Source organism: Echiichthys vipera (assembly GCF_963691815.1).
Source record: "Echiichthys vipera genome assembly, chromosome: 1".
Lineage (NCBI taxonomy): Eukaryota > Metazoa > Chordata > Actinopteri > Perciformes > Trachinidae > Echiichthys > Echiichthys vipera.
The window spans coordinates 22,534,316-22,556,848 of NC_139826.1; the positions used below are offsets into that span (position 1 = coordinate 22,534,316).

General features: G+C 42.2%; 2 protein-coding genes across 4 annotated transcripts; one reads left to right on the forward strand and one right to left on the reverse strand.

The window, feature by feature from the left end:
* Window positions 1-1,545: 1,545 nt before the first annotated feature.
* On the forward strand, window positions 1,546-13,357 carry cog4 (component of oligomeric golgi complex 4; the record flags this gene model as incomplete). Of its 2 annotated transcripts, XM_083913971.1 has the most annotated exons (19): window positions 1,546-1,680; window positions 4,443-4,525; window positions 4,629-4,743; window positions 5,000-5,174; window positions 5,395-5,588; window positions 6,222-6,327; window positions 6,661-6,818; window positions 6,897-6,955; window positions 7,033-7,157; window positions 7,260-7,378; window positions 7,955-8,121; window positions 8,240-8,405; window positions 8,996-9,058; window positions 9,158-9,271; window positions 10,061-10,153; window positions 10,233-10,316; window positions 10,404-10,505; window positions 10,759-10,887; window positions 12,633-13,357. In XM_083913971.1, 19 exons carry the CDS (start codon window positions 1,546-1,548, stop codon window positions 12,765-12,767), a joined length of 2,322 nt encoding a protein of 773 aa, XP_083770097.1. In that variant the 3' UTR covers window positions 12,768-13,357. The 2 variants fall into 2 exon arrangements, with proteins under 2 accessions (XP_083770097.1, XP_083770096.1); XM_083913970.1 differs by having other exon boundaries at window positions 1,547-1,680; window positions 10,233-10,505.
* A 667-nt stretch (window positions 13,358-14,024) lies between these two features.
* gnao1b (guanine nucleotide binding protein (G protein), alpha activating activity polypeptide O, b) lies at window positions 14,025-21,842 on the reverse strand. 2 transcript variants are annotated; one of them, XM_083918142.1, is made up of 9 exons: window positions 21,539-21,842; window positions 21,326-21,368; window positions 18,411-18,552; window positions 17,542-17,702; window positions 17,307-17,435; window positions 17,073-17,202; window positions 15,737-15,890; window positions 15,511-15,632; window positions 14,025-15,188 (listed from the first exon to the last, which is right to left on the reverse strand). In XM_083918142.1, the coding sequence occupies exons 1-9, from the start codon at window positions 21,654-21,656 to the stop codon at window positions 15,087-15,089; spliced, it is 1,101 nt and encodes a 366-aa protein (XP_083774268.1). In that variant the 5' UTR covers window positions 21,657-21,842; the 3' UTR covers window positions 14,025-15,086. The 2 variants fall into 2 exon arrangements, with proteins under 2 accessions (XP_083774268.1, XP_083774269.1); XM_083918143.1 differs by having other exon boundaries at window positions 15,093-15,632.
* Window positions 21,843-22,533: the final 691 nt, after the last annotated feature.

The window sequence follows — 22,533 nt, forward strand, 5'->3', positions numbered from 1 at the left end:
GACTGGCCATAAAAATGAACGTGCTGCTTCTCACCTCTGCAGGATCAGACTAGCTGCAAAAATCATACGATTGTCTTTTCACTCAAATTTGTGACTTGACCATGAAATTGGAAAGCTGCCACTAGAACTTGACATACATCAGAAGGTACCATGACAACATGTCAGATGCTAAAATGATCAGTGAAACTGTATGGGATGTCCAAAAGTAACAGGAAGTAATTGATCGATCCCAGCTGGGCGTGAGGCGGGGTACACCCTGGACAGGACGCCAGGCTATCGCAGGGCACATAGAGACAAACACATAGAGGGGCCCCAGCCCGGATTCGAACCAGGGACCCTCTTGCTGTGAGGCGACAGTGCAAGTTTATATTGAGTGTGTATTGCACAGAGAATACCTTCAATCTCTCCTCCACTCTGGCATAAATCTTCTCTAGCTCCCACTACTTTGAATTCTCAGATATAATTTATAACTCAAAATGTAGGCATTCTTGTCTTCTTTAAGAAAATGTGCTTGTACTTATAGTTTTTTAATTCTGTGGCTCAATATTTGTTCAACCGAGCAATCGGAGAGAGAAAACTTCATGATTTTAAAACTATGATTTATCATTTATATCATTTTTAACTTTTTCCACACAAAAAATACAGAATGTCTCCATGTTGATGAAGCCCTCATGATGCTCGAAGTGAAGAAACTTTAACGAAACGAGTCATAGTTCTTAACGTGACAAGGATGTTTCACTGCGTTGCAGAGCAGAGACCAGTGCTTCTGTTTGACCCACATATGAACTGCAGGGCCTTCGCCATGGCAATGGTTAATTTTTCGCCGCTGCCTGATGAGGTCAAGAGGTCAGTCCTACTAAAACTCGCTGGGAACCGTAGGGTTCTCTTAGCTGGTATCTGATTGGTTCTCACTGAGCTGGCCTTTTGCACAATTTCTTCGTTTTTTAGTATTATTTTCAAATTTTAAGTTTTTTTATACTGTTGAACATGTCCAGCTGTTTGTTCTTTTCAAATGTTCAGCTTTTTTAATATATGTATATATATGTAATATATATTTACTTTTTTATAATACTATAGACATTTTAAATGAAATTCCATTGCTAGGCAACAGCTTTGGTCCTTGTTAACTTCCTGTCAGATGATGTCATTCACATACACTGCAACAGGAAATAAACAAGGACTGTTATGTTTATGTTTACATCTTTGAAAAGGCTTAACAAACGACCCTGCTTTTATATATATATTGATTCAGATTTTAAATCATAGTTGACCACTATGGAAAACGTAAAAATATTATTTAGGCATTTTAAATTTTAGACCCCATACGATATTCTTCAGTCCCTTTTGTACTTTTTAATTTATGTTATTATTTTTTTCCACATTTAGATAAACATTTTCGGCATTGTGTATAACTCTGGAACATGTTAGAAAAGTAGTAAATAAAAATAAAAAAGCCCTGTCACGAGGCGCTGCCTGACAGACTGAACCCAGGGACCCTCTGACACACGCAGTGACGTGGTGACGTCAGAGTGTTTCCGTGTGAAGATGGCGGACAGTGGGACCGTGGCAGCGAGAAGACGCGACTCTGGCTCCCTGTCCTCCGTGAGTATGGAGACCATCTCGGCCCTGACGGAGCTGGAGGACCTGGAGAGAGTTTACCAGCAGCTCTGCAAGGAGGAGGTTCGTATTAACGGCATTAACCGCCGTTAACGGCAGTTTGTGTGACGTGTACGCTCACTGTCATCATCCACGTAAACATCCGGGTCAGAAATACTCTACTGCTCAGGTAGAGAGGTTCACTATAGGCTCTAAATATACATAATTAACTCTAACTCTATTAACTTTAATAACTCTAACAGACTAGACCTGCTCTTAGAAATACTGCAAAGCCTTTATGGATCACACAGAACAGGATTATCTGTAATGCTCTGCCGGGTTTCTGCCCTTTTAGGAGTCTAAAGAGAGAGGGAGCAGACAAAACTGCCAAAAGAGCAACAAAAATTAATAATATAATAGAAATGTCTGTTGGAAAAGCAGAAGTTAAAGCAATAAAAAGTGGCAAGATAGGTGGGACAGAGAAATCACTGGAAGAAATTATTAAAATATACAAAAAAGTGTGAGTGCACATGGTGTTAAAAGGAAAATAGGAGGGAGGAAACAATGCTTACAAGAATGAAAATAGGACACAAGACTGAATAAATCTTTTGTTAACAGGAGAAAGTGAACGGATGGGTGTGAATGTGGACAAACAAGTATTGGTGGAGTGTGAGAGATACACAGAGGAGAGAAAGAGGTTGGCTGGTAAAGTGCAGAGAGCAGAAAGAGCACTCAGCATTCTCACCAGCCACAAATTTGTTTATATAGTATATTAAGAAAACAATCCCCCATATAAAGGGCAGCTTCCTATCAGTATCGAAAAAAATGGTGCAGGAATGTTGAAGATTAATTAGAGAGATAACTCTACTGAAAATAAACCTGGCAAGATGAAGGCAAGATGAATACTGTCTGTTTAAATACAAAAATAAATAAAAACTGAAGTCTAATGCAAGAAGGAAATACAATCTGCGCAGTACTTTGTTTTCCTAACGGCATCATACGTTAGCCGCTCTCTACCTGCCTTCTACTCTCTTCTTTTTCTACCACATGTCGATAGTTGCTAACCACGTCTGGATCCACTTCTCTAGCTGTAGCTGTGTTTCTCAGCTGTTTTTTTGTCCATCTGACACAGAAGTGTCGTCCATCACAAGCGCTCATGGGAGTTGTAGTGTCATTGTATCATTTTGCCGAAAATTTATTAATTCAGATGAGCTTTGAGAAGACTACAATTAAATTCAACCAGCCAAAGTGGCCACTGTGTTACCCGCCACAGCAGAAATTCACCCGCATTTGGCGTGTGTGAGGGTGTTAATGTCAAGCCCTGCATGTATCCCAAATGAAAAACCATTCCAGATATGCAGAATGTAATTTTGACTATACCAAATACATTCTGACTAGTTAAAATGTCATTAAGGGTATGTACAACTGCAATTTTACTAGTTAAAATGACATTACAGATATCCAGAAAGTTCATGCTGGATATCTGTTGTGGTCATAGACCGATACATCGTTTTTTAGGTGTATCGGTATCGGCCGATGCGGGCTGCTGCATTCCCTGCATAATTTACAGACAGGCGTCCACAGGCAGCGCCGTGTTGCTGGAGACGCTGAAGACGCCGTTCAATAATAATCCTTTTTTAAAATTGAGACTCGCAACATTTGTTATCATTGTGTCATTTTTATGATGTAAATTGAGGGAGCAATAGTAGTACCCACTCCAAATATCAGCTCAAGAAAACCGTCAGTCCGTATCGGTCATCGGCTAAGGCTGATGAAAAAAAATCGGTATCAGCATCAGCCCGAAAAAATCCACATCAGTCGATCCCTAATCTAAAATGTAATCAAGAACAGAAAGCCCAATACACATGAATGGCAAAAGTGACTTCATTTGTCAAGAATGACGTCGTGGATATCTGAAATGTCCTTTTTGATTCGTAAGAATTCCATTTTGACCAGGAGAAATGGTATTATGGATATCTAAAATGTAATTTCAGACAGGATTGTGTTTGGATTTAATGTTTAAAACGCCTCCCATTGGATATGGGTCACACACTTTGTCCCACCAGCTGAATCGATCATCCTGAAAATGTGAATCTTGTGAATAGATGTAAATTCTCTTGTCATAATTAAATCCAGTGCCTGGAAAAAAATGTAACAAAACAAACGGATATAAGTGCTCCCATTTACCATCCAGGTCAAATCTTTACAGCCTGTCTTTCAGCTCTTAGTGCATCAATTATGAATCTCTGTTATTATGAGGTTTTTAAAAGATTATGATCGCTGATCGACGAGTATATCTGAGGCGATCATCTCACTCTCTGTATCACAATCGTTCAGTCAAATGAAGAAATGTGACATTTCATGTGTCGTTTGTGCACAGTTAACAGAATGGTGTGTCCATTTGATGGTTTTTATTCATGCTTTGTGTCGTTAAGCACACCAATAAAAAATAGGAAACAAATAATTGCCCAGAAATCCTTAAAATCTTACTAGATAAAGACAAAAAACATGTGCACTTATAGGGAAAAGTCTGAATTTTCAAAGATGTGGAGTTCTATAATTGCCCTGTTGATGCGATAACTTCTTCAACTACACTCTCTCAAACACATTTTCTAACAACTGACACTTCCCCCGCTCTTTATCAGACACCTAACTTCATTCATACTGAATTTATGTGTCCTTTTGAATTATTTTGGTGTGTTTTGATAGAAAATATGAAGGCAGTTGGACACTGGATAATACAAATGTTAAACTGCTACACTACTGTTTATATGCACTGTGTATTGGGTGTTGAAAACAAAAGAAGAATGCATATTTTTCATCCTCTGTCTTCTCCTTCAATACAGAAAGATGTGGACTCTGAGCTGGACAGACTTGTGGGGCAGGAGGGGGCCATTCACACAAAGATGCTGGCACTGCAGAGGATGGGGTACAGTTTCTACAGCGTGGTTTCAAAATCATTTATCTGGGCTCCAACCAACACTGTTTTTATTGTTTACCTTTGTTCAAAATGTGTTCTCCGTGCTCCATAGGCCCAACCTACAGCTGATCGGAGGGGACGCCAGTCAGCTGTCAGGCATGATCACATTCACCTGCAGCCTGGCTGAAAACGTCAGCAGCAAAGTCCGACAGCTAGACCTGGCAAAGGTAAATACACGCTGCCTGCCACGGATACAGTATCAATTCTGCGCTGTCAGGGATGCCATGTTGTTAACTTACATAAACACATTAAAGAGAGTGCACTTGGGGTTTTGTGGGTCCATGTAACTGTTGATAACCTGCATAAGGACACTGTCAAAAACACCCCTGCAAAACATGTCATTTTCAGCTGTTGCATACAGTGTGTGAGGTTTTACTCTTCTTGTTTACATTATATATATATATCTCTTATTTCACTTTGTAGACACGGCTGTATAACGTCATCCAGCGTGCCGATGATATCCTCGATCTGAAGTTCTGCACGGACGGCGTGCAGACGGCTCTACATAACGAAGATTTTGAGCAAGCTGCTGCTCACATCCACCGATACCTCTCTCTGGACCAGTCGGTTATTGAGCTGAGTCGGCAGGGAGAAGAAAGTACGAGGCCTCTAGTTCTCTTTCTCAGTCGCAGTCCTGAAATCTGTGTTGTGTTTTTGCACTATTTTGACATTGAATATGTCAGCCCAGAATGGGATTGTAGTTAGTCATAATAAGTTTCTCACTGCACTGTAAGTCGCAACATAAACCAACTGTAAAATAGATAAAGTACACGTCTAGTGTTGCACCGTAACTCTGACAAGGCGTCATGTCTCCCCAGGCAGTGCTGTGGATGCCAGTCTGATCATGCTGCAGGAGGCAGAGCAGAAACTGAAGGTCATCGTTGCCGAGAAGCTTGATGAAGCCGTGGCAGCTGTCGACATCCCACAAGTGGAAAGATTTTTCAAGATCTTCCCTCTGTTGGGCCTCCACCAGCAGGGCCTCGCCCGCTTTGGCCAATATCTCTGCAGTCAGGTCAGTTGTGTTTGTGGTCCTGCTTGTGTGCTTTGTGTCTGAGTATATCTCAAAAACTTGAATAAACTCTGCTGGAAAGGTGGTCCATTGACCAATAAACAGGTCTTACTTTTCTGGTGCAGATCCAGTGATTGTTTTAAATTATTATTTTTTAGCATTGTAGTTTATTTGCTGCATTTGAATAAAGTCATTTTGGCACGTGTATTCCTTGGATCACAATGTGAATTTTGATGAAGATCAGATGGAGATTCTGGATCCAGATGCAGCTTTGCAAAACGTTCTCCTCATTGTTCGTTGTTTGTAAATTATATGAAACAACTTCCTGATCCTGAATTTGGTATAATCAGAATCAGAAATACTTTAATAATCCTAGGGGGGAATTATTTAAAGTTTCTAAGAGTTTCAGCTAAATACTGAAAGTAGTAAAAGTCCCACTCTAAGTCCGTGTGGATAATGGCTTTAAACAAAAAGTGAATGAATCTGGTGTTATATGATCGTCTTAAACGGTCATCAGTTAATCTTGAGATCAGACATACAGATCTCATGAGACAACTTTGTTTTTTGGTCAGAAATAGTCACAGATATGTTAATTCTCTTCTGTTCTGTCTTTTCCACACACACGCATTTTCACAGCTTGCCTCCAAAGCTGAGGAGAACCTGCTCTTGGCTACAGGAGGCGACGTGGGCGAGAAGAGAGCGCCGCTGGTGTTTGCAGACACTCTGACGCTGCTGCTGGAAGGTGAGAAAACTGTGTGTGCGAATGTCCTTCAGTTTGATGTTTGAGAAAGTGTGTGTGTGTGTGTGTGTGTGTGTGTGTGTGTGTGTGTGTGTGTGTGTGTGTGTGTGTGTGTGTGTGTGTGTGTGTGTGTGTGTGTGTGTGTGTGTGTGTGTGTGTGTGTGTGTGTGTGTGTGTGTGTGTGTGTGTGTGTGTGTGTGTGTGTGTGTGTGTGTGTGTGTGTGTGTGTGTGTGTGTGTGTGTGTGTGTGTGTGTGTGTGTGTGTGTGTGTGTGTGTGTGTGTGTGTGCGTGCGTGTCTCTATACACTCCCCTCACATGCTGGTGTGTTTTTTCAGGTATTGCTCGTGTCGTAGAAACCCATCAGCCTATAGTAGAGACTTATTATGGTCCAGGCCACCTGTACACACTCATCACTCACCTGCAGCAGGAATGCGACCGACAGGCCCAGAAAATAGTCGACAAGTTCATCCAGCAGAGGGGATACCACAGCAAGGTGTGCATGACATCTGAATTGCGCGGCATGAGTGTTTTATTGCAAACCTTTACAAACTGTGTGAAATCCCTCCTGTAGTTTCAGGTCGCCCAGAGCAGCATGATGAAGAGCGTGCCAGGAGAGAGTATCGAGCCCAGGTACGTCTGTCTCAGCAGCATCCTGCTCCCCTCCTTTATTGCCTGTGTTTGTTTACACATCTGTCTCGCCCGAACAGGGAGCTGGACCCTGTACTGTCCGAAGTAACCCTGATGAACGCAAGGGCGGAGCTCTACCTGAGGTTTTTACGCCGTCGCATGTTGGCAGACTTTGAAGTTGGAGATGCTCAGAGCATCACAGAAGGTAGTTTCACATTATCATGTGGCGATGCATGCCTTTAAAAAGATATCCATCCATTTAAAATCTAAAATACCATGTGTTTTTTGTACATGTTTAAAAACCCAGAGCATCAACAGAACATGGAGAAGCTGCTGAAACACTGTTTGCTGAGCAGGACGATGCAGGAGCTGATTGGCTACTATATTCCAATGGAAGAGTACTACATGAGAGAGTCCGTCAACAAGGTGAATCACTCACTCAGTCTTTGGTAAAATACTATTACAGGGACCTCCGTACCCCACTCCTCATCTCTTTTTCAGGCTAGAGGCTACATTAGCGGCCACTACCATAACACACCTGAATCTCTGGCCCAACTGCAGGCAGTTAGAGTTGCATTGTGGGTAATGTAGGCACCAAACTTTGTCAAGGAAGAATACAGCTCCGCGGTAAGGTTGCCAAAGTAAAAAAACGTGGCCATCGTAGTAAATGAATGGAGAAAATCACGTCCAGAACCGGAGCCTAAACGTTCAAACAGTGATAATGTGTGGGACAAAACAGGTGATGTCTCTGGTTCTGCTGCATCAACTCTGAATCGTATTAAAACTTTGTAGCTTATTTTTTTCACAAACTACTCTTGAAATAAGAGTAGAATAAGTGTAGATGTGAGATCATCATAAACATTTGAACATGTTTGATAGATAACATGCTATAAAGTTATTATCACTGCTTTGGGAGGATTACAACATTTAGGATTTATTTCACACATTAAATGTAATGTTTACTCATCAGAACATATTAAAAACCATGCATTTCCTCCATAGGCTGTTACTATGGATACATATGAAAAGGGTCAGCTGACCTCCAGCATGGTGGACGACTGCTTCTACATCGTGAAGAAGTGCATCAGTAGAGCGTTATCCAGCTCCAGCATCGACTGCCTCTGCGCCATGATCAACCACGCTAACTCTGTGCTGGAGTCTGACTTCAGGTGCTCGCTCTTCCGCGTTACAGTTCTTTGATACTTTTCTTTGTATTATTTCTACATTTTGCTCACATCTCATGCATGAATGTGTCTCTTTCCCGCCCCGTGTCTTTCCGCCTGGCAGGGAGGTGTTGTTTAATAAGCTGCGGCAGGGCTTCCCTGCTACAACGCTTCAGGACATCCAGCGTGGTGTCAGCAGTGCGGTCAGTATGATGCAGAGCAGCTTACAGCAGGGGAAGTTCAACACAATGGGCATTGAGAGCACCGAAAACGCCAAGGCTGCATTTTTGGTAAGACCAACACACACACTCGCATATCCCCACCTCGTCCTCAGGCAGTATCTTAGTAATTGTCAGTCAAACTATAACATAAAACAGCAGCAGTAATTTAAGTGAGGGATTAATGCATGAATAACCTCCTAATTTAAGTGAGCTAAGTAGTGCTTTAATTTTTAAAATGGCTCTTAGTTGAAGGAAGCACAACTTCAAAAACCTTTTAACTTGTTTGTCAAAAGTTAAATTAGAATCAAGAAACACTTAAAGGTTCATCCAGTTGGACCTTAGAAGTCAAAATAATTCTGAATATTATATTTTTTCAGTAGGGCTGGGTATATCGATACTTGATACCTTTTGAGGTATCAACTGAAAGAACCCAGTACCAAGTTGCATTCAGTAACTTCTAAATTATTGTTTGTATGGTTTTGCTCGCAGCCACTACTGCAGCAGTCTGATGTGGTGAAGCTGATCGCGGCGTATTTCACGGCGTTAGCAGCTCAGTGTGCCGAGATGTTTCCATTCAAATGATGGTTATTGAATTAAGTTGAAAGAATGACAGAATTGCACTGAAACAAACTGAACCATATTGGCTCTTTCTCTCTCAGGTGACACTGAATAACGTTGAGGTGTGTAGTGAGAATATCACCACTTTGAAGAGGAACCTTGAGGTAAGATTCAAGCCTGTGTTAACGCTCTGCTCATCTTGTGGTTTGAAGTTCACTTCATTCCTCTGAGATTTACTTTTTTTATTTTCCTGTGCCTCGCAGAACGACTGCTCCAAGTTGTTCAATCAGGGCTCCGGCTCTGGAGAACAAGCTAAGATCGAAAGCTGTTTGTCCGACCTCGTCAACACATCCGCCAAGTTCAAGGATCTCTTACAGGTTGGACACACACACACACACACACACGCAGACCAGTGTTTCTCATCTGAGAGTTGTGTATTTATTTATTTACAGTGTTTGCTACACCACAGAACGATTCTCCGTTTGTTTTAAAGGGTAAAGGGCCGGCCCCACCAAGAACAATAACAATAACTATACCAATGTGCACATCCACACTGATGAACAATAACACTCTGTGGCGCCAAGCACACATGGAGCTGCGTCAAAGCCTCACATGTACCTGTCTTCTGCATTATTGTGTTTCCTAAATGTCATCAATTAGCTTACATAAAAGAGGAAGTCAGAAGCGTCGGATACAACGCTTAAAATGCACTTGATTAAGCTTTTAGTTGCCATTGTTCTTATTAATGAGAATATGAATAATAAGAAAACAATTGCAAAGTAGCACAGTGGGGATGTGTGTCTTTCAGCAGCATGAAGGAAAGGAGAGAGAGAGAGAGAGAGATAGAGATTATGTTGACACTTTATTACACATTAGTACATTTTGATTGACTGTTTCTCTCCATCATCAAATATCCAAAGGCATTGTTCTCCACTGTCGTCGTCCTTACAGCTGTGTGTTATCGTTCTTGGTGTGGATGGCCCTTTAGATGTCCCCAGCAGAGGGAAACCAAAGTCTAATTTATTTATTTATTGGGAAAATAAGTGGCAAAAATCACAATCACACTCTGTTGACACCGGGTAATGTTTTTCCTAAATAAACCTACATTTCAGAGATACCTATTTAAATCACCAGTATGTAGTGATTTTATATTTTTATATTCACAGGAGGGCCTGACTGAGTTGAACACAACGGCCATAAAGCCTCAGGTCAAACCCTGGATCAGCAGCTTCCTGTCCATCTCACACAACATAGAGGAGGTAACGCTCTCACAATCGTGAACAAAAATAAACCAGAGGTCATAAAACATGTGGCTGTAACAGCTGGCGTTCCTCGCAGGAGGAGTTTAACGATTATGAAGCTAATGATCCCTGGGTGCAGCAGCTCATCGTAAACTTGGAGCAGCTCATGGCGGAGTTCAAGGTATCTGAGCAATATTTCAGCTGTGACGCCAAAATCCATCTGCATCCTTCCTTCTTAACATTTAAACTCTTCGTGTCTCCTCACCAGACAGCCCTGTCTCCTGTCATCTACGACATACTGACCAGCCTGATGACCAGCTTGATATCTATTGAAATGGAGAAGACCGTGCTCAAGTGCTCATTCAGCAGGGTAAGGAGCTGGGCTCGACCACAAGGTGGCGCCGAGCACCCTCTGCATCACACTGCATCACATCGCTGACACACACACACACATGTGATGAAAAGCCTCAAGCGTAGATTTATTAATGAGTCTGCACAGGCCTGCAGGAGAGGCTGCCTCCTTTTGTCACGACAGCGTCTCCAGCAGAGGAGTGTTTACAGGAAACTCTTAAATAAATGTTGTACAATATCAATTCACACTGTTTCTGATCGTTCTGTTGAAGCTCGGAGGGCTGCAGTTCGATAAAGAGCTCCGGTCTCTGGTGGCGTACCTCACCACCGTCACCACCTGGACCATCAGGGATAAGTTTGCTCGTCTCACACAGATGGCCACCATCCTCAACCTGGAGCGGGTAATTTACATAATTTTACACACACATGCACCGAATATACATTCATATAAAAGCTCATTTTATGTTATTATTTGCACTTTACTTGAGTATTTCCATATTTTATACATCTCCTCTACATTCCAATTAGAAACATTTTTTACTTCCATAGCTTTAGTTACATATACAAATTAAGATTTTATACACAAAACATATCATGATTTTATAAAATACGATGCACTGTAATAAATTAACTACTGAAAAGATATAAAGCAGTTAAATCAGCTTCACCTCGACCAACTACACCGGTTAAATGTGGCCTGCAGGTTTTCTCGATGCTGCTGAGCCTCAGTTTAAATCAGTTTGTAACAAAACTGTCTCCAAAAAATAAATAAATTACAGGGTTTTTAAAAAGTCTTGACAGTGGAAAATGCTTAATTTTAATCATTGTGTTTTTTAAGGTTAGAAAAATGCTTGAATTTGAATATCCTCCTTGAAAAATGCTTTAATCTCAACATAATCTGCTGTGTCATCTACACAAACTCAGTATTCAGAGTATTAATAGTAGTATTTAAATAGCAGCAAACAAATATTTTCTGTGCAAAGATATAGAGGAGCAATGGCGCCCTGAACAGAGAATTATCTATTTTTTTTATGAACTTGCCACTGTCATTATTATTTCCTTTATTTGAAATGTTCTTATACACAACAGTAGGGCAGATTAACATTTCTAACATAAACATGGGCGAGGAGGAAAAAAGACATGAAAGTAGGATACAATTTAAATAATAAAATGATGAAAATATAAACAAATTAAAATAGAAGTAGAAAAAAACAGTAATTTGGTCTTCGCTTGATTAGCCAGTAGATACAAGTGAAACTGTACAATCCTAAATTGCTATTTAATATATAATTAAGTGATTTCCAGTATAATAATAATTCATTTTGAAACACTTTAAAGATGGAGGGTGTCTTCATAAATTTGGCTTTGTGTATATAATATTTGGCCATAATGATAATCGTGTTCGCTTCATTTCTTTTATTTCTAAATATTCCATACGTTACATTTGTGAGCAGAGGACTAAGTCACTCTCTCACTCTTGTGTGTGTGTGTGTGTGTTGTAATGAGTTTCTCGGTTGTTTGGTGTCGAGTGCATGTGGCCGAGAACAAATGTAGGTATTTCATGTTCTCGGGTGGGGCCATGTGGAGGCAATCCCGGCCCAGCTTCTTTTTTTTTTCAGTATCTCAAGGAGAGCACTTTTTATTCTGTCATCATATTTGATTGTTGTCTCCTGGCGTCTCACTCAGCATTAAATAATCATGATGAAACGTACGATCAAGGTTGATATAAACAGCTGGCAAAATATAAAGGTGTTAATATACATTGATTGTTGTGTTCTGTATATTTTTTCACAATTTAATTTATAGTATCAGTTCAGATGTGATAATTGAGGCTTCGAGAGTCTGGGAAGTTTTGGTCTATGCACCTGGAACGTTAATTGTACTCCTAAAAAGCAGCACGAACCCTGAAAGTGAAACATTAATTACAACAAATGCATCAATAATAATCCTCTAATACAATCCTTAACAATATAACACTCACATGGGCAATATTCTGCATTATGAATATTTCTTTTGATATTTTAAAATACATTTGGCTAAAGATACTTGTGATTTTTACCAGTATGGTGTTGCTACTTGTACTTACTTAAGGATGTGAGTACATCCTCCTGGTTTACTCACATCTGGACTGTCATTTGTACTGCAGGTAACTGAGATCCTGGATTACTGGGGCCCAAATTCGGGCCCCCTGACGTGGAGGCTGACCCCGGCGGAGGTGCGTCAAGTTCTCGCACTTCGCATCGACTTCAGAAGTGAAGATATCAAGAGGCTGCGACTGTAACTCATGAACCAGTCCGCTGGTTACAATGAACTTTGTGATTATTTCCACTAAAGAGCTCTACACAATCAAGGTTTAATCCATGTTTCTGTAAATGGACAGGGCACGGGCAAATGGCCGGGGATTTCTTTTTGTCTGAAACAAAAAAATCACCCCGGGAGATTTCAGTGGGATTTTCAGACTCTGCCTTCTGCTCCACAGCCGGAGCAGTGTCATGTCAGGCTCTGTCTGTTACAGCTTCTAGGGGCATGGTTAGTGGCTTTCACGGCACGCATGGTGAAGTACTTGGTATGAATGATCTGTAAAATATGAGAATATTCACTTAAATGTGTAATTAAAAAGTGTAACCGTGTCACAGCGGGAGTTGCAACCTGTTAACCTGTAGCTGGCTCTGAGAAACGAGGACACGCTGGGACTGAGGAGCGGATCTCTGCGGCCGTCGCTGAAACAGAACAGTAATGAACATCGTACCCATTAAACTGACAGAAGCAGGTCAGACAGCTGATCCAGCCTAGTCATTCAATATATGAATAGCTCCTTGTCTGTGATGATGGAACACTTTTAACCTAATAAACTGAGAGCTGCTCTGCAAACGCCTCTGATCCCTGCCATCCGCCACATTTCACGAAGTGCTGCCTCATTGCCATGCAAGACCTGTTCCCAATCATTTATATATATTTCTGACACTAATTACAAAACTGTGTTCACTAGGCAATGACGCATTAAAAGTGCTTCATTCTCATAATGTTCAACCTAATTTCCTGGTCTAACCTTAGTTCTAGTCTGCAGAAATAAACACTTTGTCATCAATGCTCTTACCTCCATCGTAGGGATGCACAATTAATCGTATATTTATCGAAAGCGCGACATTAACGGTGTTTTATCCAAATCGATATTTGTAAAAGACAAAATATGTGTCAAAATACCACTTGAATTAAGTATTGCAGTGCCGCAGAGACGTCCGTTTGGTACAGATCCTCACCAAAAAACACACCATGATCAATTTTACATATTTTTTTGCCGAAAATGAGAATGATGCAAAAATGATCATTCTTTTTTCTAATATCGTGAATCATATCCCAGTATCAGTCAAAATAATGGCCATCGTGCAGCCCTGTCAATCAGTGTAATCAGACCACAAACAGCAGGAATAGTTAGGAAAAGTGTGGCTTTAATGTAAACACAACATTCGATTGGCTCAGCACAAACATTCCACATGAGAGCAACCAATAAACTACCAAATAGGATGGGGTGCAGCACAAAAACATTCACAGTAAAAAAAAAATCTGGTATAATCATAATATATATATACAGTACGGTGCTTTTTAAGGTGAAAATGGAGATAGGATATGGGGGCTGATATGTGATAGATAAAGAGTATACGGGGATGGGGAGATGAGTTTCTGGGTGCACAGGTGAAAAAGGAGAGCTGTACTTTCCCTCTGTGGAAAGAGAAACGTGACAGACGGGGAGATAATGGTTCCCTGTTTACTGATCTGGGGAGAGAGGGTTGGAAACGCCCACGTCTCCCCAGACAGAGGCCGCCTCAAATGATATTGTTCTCGTGCAGTCTTCTACTTCTACACAGATTCACATCGAAGGGTAAAGCACCACACAGAGAACAAGATGTCATTGCTTTCTACCCTCTGAACCGTAGACAGGTGTCGGTGTACCCTAGTTTTCATGTCAGAAAATAAATATGTGGCACGGGATTTCAGGAGGTAGGAGGAGGCATGTAGGGCATGAGGCTTAAATAAATAAATCATTTGATGATAATAATCTGTTACTTAAATAATATCACTCGATAGTATGAACATGAACTGTGATTTTTTTATCCTAATCTGTCCTCCTGCGATGGTTGGTGGGGTTTTTTTTCAGTTTTTTTTTAAGCTATCACTGGCTGATAGGCCTTTCCTCACGCTACAGGAGGCCGATGGAAACGGCAGCCGCTCTGAACAGAAGAATCCTCTCACTATGTGTTAAAGTAAAAGAGAAAACAGAGAGTGGAAAAGACCTGCAGGCGACTCAGTCATGTGTGGGTCTGAAGGAGAGGGGAGCTTTGTCCCTTCTGATAGTTAAAATAGCCTCTCTACCCAAACATGACCCTCAGCCACGAGTACAGCACATCCCCAACAACATCATCTCCACCTTCACACACACACACACACAGGCACTCGCACGCACGCACACACACACACACACACACACAGCAGCTCTTCAAACGGAGCACAGCAGGCTATATTCAGTACAGATATAAATGCCTCGAGAGACTTGCACATTAAAAACGTCACATAAAGAATGGGACAATAGTCTGCGCTGTGGTTAAAAATTACATTTCACACTCCTCGCGTTGCATTTCTTGTTTGTAAAACGAGGCTCCAGCTGAATACGACCCCCGGTGCTGCCCCTTCTGAACCTTCCCAGCTGTTGACGGTCATCAACGAAACATGAAACATTCAGCTCATAAAACACATTTTTATAAGACAAAACGGGTTGTGTACTGAAATCAAAATGAGAGGAAGGGAACAAATCATGGCAATAATCCAGTGTGGTGTCGGACGGCAGCTCTTTGGGCCCATTTGGACGTGTAGAATTACATATTAATGTGTTTAAGTATCATCAAAATTATCATTATTAACACCTCATACTCTCCATGACAACCTCTGTGCTTGGCCAGGCCTCAGTATAAGCCACACCCTCTAAGGTTGTTTGCAATAATGATGTCAGTGACGGCATCAAACACTACCTGGATGTTTCCTGTGTCTGTGGCACAGGTCAGGTGACAGTAGATCTCCTTATTGGGAGAGCGGTTCTTACTCTCAAACTGAACCTGAATATATGCAGTAGCATCGTCGTAAGTATTAGCACCTGGAGACAGAAGGAGGAAACAAGAGAGAGAAGAGCAGAAAGCATGAAGGACCGACATTCACCTCTGAGTTCGTGAAGCAGCTCTGCGCGAAGGTGAGACTCACCTGTGTATTCTGGAAAACAGATCGTCAGCGGTGACTTCTTGATCTTCTCACCAAACAGATCCTTCTTGTTGAGGAAGAGGATGATGGAGGTGTCGATGAAGAACTTGTTGTTACAGATGGAGTCAAAGAGCATGAGCGACTCATGCATGCGGTTCTGCAGGAAGGATAAATATGTGTTTGGTGTAACAAAAATAACATTTCAGCTGATTTCTTGTGTATGTGTAACTGATGAATACCAAACTAATTCTGATTCTGACTGATATTTTATACATTTAAGGTTTTTTTTATTGAATTTCAACAAGGAACAGAACAAAAACATAATTTAAATATTAAAGGTACTATATTTTGTTAATTTTCATACTTCTAGAACTTGTTTACATGCTTTAATGTTTTAAAAAAGCGAATTATTTTTCTCATACTGTCTCTCTGATTATACCTGTATTCACCCTCTGTCTGAAACGCTCCGTTTTAGCGCGTGTCTCTTTAAACCCCCTCCTGAAAGACCAGTCTTCTCTGATTGGTCAGTGTTTTCAGGTCTGCATTTGCATTGTAACAGCGCTGTAGCAGCACTTTCTACCAATATACATAGTATTGTTGTGACATCACAACTGTACAGAAGTCCTGACGGCTCGTTTATAGTCACAGTTTCTGAACACGGGCTGTGTGCATTTCTCTGTGGATTGAACGTTTTGATACATTCGCAGTATTTATAGAGCACCTCCACCTGCTTTATTATAAAGAAAACATGGAAATCTCACTTTTTAAAATATGGGACCTTTAATATTTTCCCTGTTTAGACACCACAGGCACCTGGCTGACCAGAGAAGAAGTAAAAAACAAAGAATCAATTTGAAAATATCTTAATACATAAATGATTTTACAGTTCGATAGAAGTAGTGGAGGCAGTTTTGCTGTCTCACTGTCTGCTGATCTTAGTGGGGCTTCTCTCTCTCATTATCTTTATTGAAAACAAAAGGTCTAAGGACAGTTTGTTTTACAGATTGTGAAGCCCTCTGAGACAAATTGAGATGTAAAAATAAGAGCTTACACTCTTTAGCTACGTTTCACTTGAGTGCAGAGAGAAATACTGACATCAATTCTTTGAACTATTTTTATAAAAATTGAGAAGTTAATAAAGACGCAAAAAGAGTACTGGCTTTTTTGATCTGTAACTATTGACCTTTAAGATATATTTTTTGACATTTTGTCTTTATAAATGTGCAGAAACGAACTGGTGATGTTGCAGTCTCAGTATCTTAACCAGGACGCCTTCCACATCACCGCCGTGAACTGTGCAGCAGAGCGAATAAGGCTGAATTAACAAAGTCACACTTACAGTTGTTTCATCTTCATGGAGCACCTGGTCGTATCCGCTCAGAGCAACACAGAAGATAATGGCCGTCACATCTTCAAAGCAGTGGATCCACTTCTTCCTCTCTGACCTCTGACCCCCCACGTCAAACAGCCTGGAAGAAAGTGCAAGAAATCAAACCGGATGCAAAACAGTAATCCATGAAACTAATCTCACACAAAATGCCAACAACAAAGGCCAAGTCGTCATGTACGCTACCTGAAATGGAGGTTTTTGAAGGTGAAGTGGGTTTCGACGATGCCGGTAGTCTTCACTCGGGTTCTCAGGATATCCTGCTCTGTGGGCTGGTAGTCTGCTGCCCCAATCCGGTCTAGACTGTCCAGGTAGCTGATGGCGACAGGGACAAACGTCAAGAGGAATCAAAGATAAATGATATGACTGGTGGGTTTTTTTTTGCAAATGTGTGTTTTTATAGTCCAATAGCTTCACTCACTATTGAGCAGAGTCGTTGAGTTGGTATTCCCGGGCGCGGCTGAAGCACTCCTGAGTCCCAGCATCGGACCATACGCGCTTCATAGCAGTAAGGAGCTCTGCAGAGTACGGCTCTGTGTCCTCCATGCGACTGACCACATCGCAAACCAGTTTAGCATCCGCCTTAGATCAGAGAGGAATACAATTATATGTGTGGCTTTATTATCGAGCACCTGTTATAAAGTCAGAGTGGTCAAATGTTTGTAAGATTTTTGATTTCTTAAAAGGACAGTTCCAGTTTGGCAACTGAGCATGTAAGGGACATCCAGTAGGCGATTGCAAGGGAGACGAGGGAGAATGTCACCCCCGTACCTACATGACTAAAATGCCACCCCCCTCCATCCCATAGTGGCAGAGAGAGCGCCCAGGGGTTGAATATGTGAGGGTAGTCTGCCTCACTCATTGATCCTTTATGTGACTGAGGTTTGTTAGACTTTGAATCTACGGCTCCAGCCACGGCTCTGAAATATCAGCAGCATAACTGTGTATGGATGAGTCCATGATGCTGTCCGTGGTGCTGAAGTAGCAGATTCGTAATTACGACTGTTTTTCTGAGATCCACCCTTCTGTTGGTTTCATCTTGGATCTAAAATATTCGGTAACTAATTTGCTAAAAAAAACAGAACCAAAACAGTTCCCTCGTGTTAATAATTACCAAACTGCCTACCGGGGACATCAGCTAAGACGTCAGATATTGTGATTTAAGTGAAAAAAACAATCCTCTGATCACTCTCAAGTCTTTGGCTGCAGCACATTTCCACCCTTAAATATAAACAAAGACACCTGTCTGCAGGTGAACATTTCAGCTGAAAGGGTAAATGTGAGACTAACTTTTCTATCCTTGTCTCCAAACTCGATGCCCAGTGAGTCCATGGCTCGGAGGATGGCCGCCAAGCTCTGGATGGTGTTGCTGTAGACCACAGGCTTATACTGCTTCACATCATCCCCAGAAAAGCCATCTTCATGGATAATCCTGCAGACGCACACAGATATAAGCACAAAGACACAAGCATGGACTAGAGACAATAAGTCACACACATCCATATGTCCCTGCAGAGCTAAATAATTGTCTTCTTAACGTCTTCTGGCAGAGCTTTTTCTGTGTGTGTGTGTGTGTGGGTGTGTGTGTGTGTGTGTGTGTGTGTGTGCGTGTGTGTGTGTGTGTGTGTGTGTGTGTGCGCCAGGTGATTCTTGGCATCAAACACAACACATATATCTCATATCTCTCTCCTTTCTTCCTACCATCTGGACCTAAAATGCATCTTTAAGTGTGTCACTGTATACTGGGATGGGCATTGATCCCATTCTCAGTCTGTGATCTGTAATTGGACAGTAATGTGATATTTAAGCCATTAATAATTTATGAGGGGCGATGGAGTGGAATCAGTCAGAGCACTTATCAATCACAGCACACAGAACTGTGCCGGTACGTTTAGTACGACACAGTTAAACTCCCTATAATCTGGTCAACATTAAATTATCCATCGGCACACTCTCACCCTGACCTCATCCATCAGACGTAACTTCCTGACACATTTAAACGTCTCTACACCTCCCACTGTGTTCAGCGATTGATGCTTAAAGAGGAAAATAAATAAGGGATGAGTTTACTTCATCAGTGCTCATTATGAAAAGATGTTTTACGGCAGAGGCCACCTCCTCTAAAATAATAAGAAATAACAGTTTAATGAAACAAAACATTATCCTGCAGGGGAAAGAAGCAGAGCTGCGGTTTCACCCATTAAATCATTTAGGGCTGCAACTAACGATTAATTTTTTATTATGACTTCATGTGCCGATTAATTGCTTTGTCCATGAAATATCAGAAAACTGTGGAAAAACGCACATTTATGTTTTCCAATGTGACGTCTTCAAATGTCTCATTTTGTCCGACCAACAGTCCAAAAAGAGTCAATGTACTTTTATTTAAAACAAAGAAAATCATCAAATCCTCACATTTAAGAACCAGCGAATGTTTGGGATCTTTGCTTAAAAAAGAATCATAAAAATAGTTGCAGATTAATTCTTCTGTCACTAAAGTAATCGATTAATCAACTTAATTGTTTCAGCCCTGAAACAATTGTGACTATAATTTAGGTATGAGGTGCGCCGTGATCTAGTTTATTCAAAATGTTTGTGGGCTTCAAACGCCAGAGACAGAAGTTTAATAATGCTGCATCTACCTATAATATTCCTTATCGATTAACATGCAGATAATTTTCTGGATTCATTGATTATTTCTCTGGTCTATAAATAATTTAGCTAAAAGGCTCATCACAATTTCCCAGAGCCCAAGGTGACGCCTTCAAATCTGTCATGTTATATATAATATGTTCAACTTAATATCATAAAGTCAGAAAATCAGTAATTATATAGATTTAATAAGTCAGACGTGTTTTTTTGCTGTTATTTGCTTTATAGGAATAACTGACTGAGAGTTTATCAGTTAAAATAGCAGCTTCATTTTTAATGTAGTGGAGTAATTGTTTCAGCTCTGTATACAGTTCTGTGCGGTTAACGCAAACTGAACTGATGGATCCCAGTGTCAAGTGTAAAGATAGACACCACTGACATCTCCGCAGTGCTACATCGCCCTCAGTGAAGGTGCTTCTTGTTTCATTCAGATGATCCAAACACCAAATCCATCCCACTGTGGATGTAATGGTTTTTAAAATAGACTCTCTGTCAACCTTTATACTAACCTGCACAGCATGTGTTGACGATGAGTGGGCATTTCACAGCGGAGCATGCTAAACTTACCCTCTTATACCTACAAACTTTATGGCCCACACTGTGTAGTAAAACCCATCCATCTGCTGCGTGCTTAGCATAAAACAAGCCCTGGAAAAAGTGTTTGTAAACACTATTTGGGCTGTTCTGGGGCATAGCAGTGAGTTATGGACGACCAGAGACCACGGGGAGGGTAATGAGGTGAAGGGAAGAGGAGGAAGCAGGCATGGAGGAAAGGAAGGGAAGGAAGGAGGGAGGGGGGGAGGAAGGGAGGAAGGGAGGGCGCAGCCAGTGCAGTGCAGGCCGGGATGCGGTGAGCAGGACGGAGAGGAGCTCCACTCACAGACACTGGGAGAGATGTTTCACAAGACAAAATATACAATGCACCGCTTTTATTTCCGCACTGAAACATCTAGAAACTTAACTAAGAGGTTTAGAGAAAACAACAACAGTGATTTAAAACATCAAAGAGTGATTTAGCTTAGACAGGGGGAAGGTTTAGATGCGGTTTTAGAAGCCATATTTCTGCGTAAATCCGCTTTATAGGCAAAGTACTCCCGGCGATATCGGGCACTTAAAGCCATTAAGATTAAAAGCAGAGGTATTCACTAATGGAGCTGTAGTGACCTCAATGTAATTCACACACACACACACAAACACACATCCATGCACGCGCGCACACACACACGCACGCGCGCACACACACACACAGAGGAACAACAACCACGTATCCCCCAGTCGCACACTCCCTGTAGTCGAGTAAAAAAACCTCGTTAACTACATTTCAGCACCCAGGGAGTGAACAGCACCCTGGGACGCACCGGGGCGGCCTCCGCAGCCTCGCCGTCGGTCTGCAGGAGGTGCTCGAGTGCCCGGCACTCCTCCGGGGGCTAACGGCCTCTCGAAACATGGCGGCTCAACCTGCCTTAGCACAGATATATGGGAGGCGCAATCTGGGGCCTTTTTCTCCGGCTCGGTCGGAGAGGGTGGGAACAAGCACAAAAAGAGACACTTACTTCATCTGTTTGACGATGGTGCTTTTACCGGACTCTCCGCCGCCTGTAACACACACACACACACAAAAAAAAAGAAAAAAGACGGAGGGCAGAGTGAGCCGGCAGTGAAATCAGTACCACGGAGAGCACCTCCGCCCCATGCAGTCCCACCACAGCCAAACCCGAGCGGGGGCGCGCCAGCCTCCCGCGGCCGGGGAAGGGCTCTCCTCTTACCGAGCAGAAGCAGCTTGACGTCCTTGGCGGCGACCACCCCGTCCTCCTTCAGGTTTTTCTCGATGGCCTTGCTCCGGTCCAGAGCAGCGCGCTCCTCGGCGCTCAGTGTACATCCCATGTTTCCAGGCGAATGAGCAATCCCGTCGTCTCTCCGGTCCGCCCTGTCCCTCACCGACTCTCAATCACTGCGATGTCTCTCACTCGAGCTCTCCTCCCGCGCGGTCTGCTACAGCATTAGGCCCGGAGGATTGAGGGCATAAAACGGAGCCGGGATCCCGAAACGGTGTTTTTCTCCGTGACTCCGCTGCGCTTCTCTCGCTCCGTCTCCTCTCTCAGAGGGGGTTGGGGGGTGGGGTCGTTGTGCTCGAGCCTGCGGGGCTGGGGTTGTTGTTAGGTGGGGAGGGGGGCTACAGCTCTCTCGCTCTCTCTCTCTCTCTCTCTCTCTCTCTCTCTCTCTCTCTCTCTCTACAGGGCGGCGCTGGTGATGAGGATGACAGCGAGCGCGAGCGATTTCACCGTATCTCTTCACGAAGGCAGAAGGGGCGCGAGAGGAAGAGGAAGGAAGCAGAGCTGGCTGCGCGAGACTCACCTCTCGCTTACGTCAGAGCAGCCGAGCTTTAATCACGTCCTATAAAAAAAAAAAAAAAAAAAAAAGATTATTCAAATGAAAGCGCCGTCTAAATGGCAACTGCGTCCCTCTTGTCTCCTGGTGTTATTGTGCTGCTGCAGAAATAAAAACACTGATATTCTGCTCTGACATTTAACAACACTAACAGGCGGGGCGCGTGCGGGGAGCACAAGGGAAACGGCTTTTTTTAAGTAGCCTACATAAAAATAGAGTCTGATAATCAATTATGGAAGAGTAGCTTTTCAATAAAGTGAAAACCAGTGGAGGAGGCTTTCAGGAGCAATGCCACAGCGTAGTACGCCATTAAAAGTAAAGGTACTGCATTCAAAATGTTAGTTTTAGCAGTCAATGCAGCCTACTTACCTAT

Coding starts and splice junctions, on each gene's coding strand:
- gnao1b (XM_083918142.1), bottom strand. CDS start 21,656: ATGGGATGTACACTGAGCGCCGAGGAGCGCGCTGCTCTGGACCGGAGC. Junction 21,369..21,538: donor CGTCAAGCTGCTTCTGCTCG/GTAAGAGGAGAG, acceptor TGTGTGTTACAG/GCGGCGGAGAGTCCGGTAAA. Junction 15,633..15,736: donor CTGTTTTCCAGAATACACAG/GTGAGTCTCACC, acceptor TTCTGTCTCCAG/GTGCTAATACTTACGACGAT.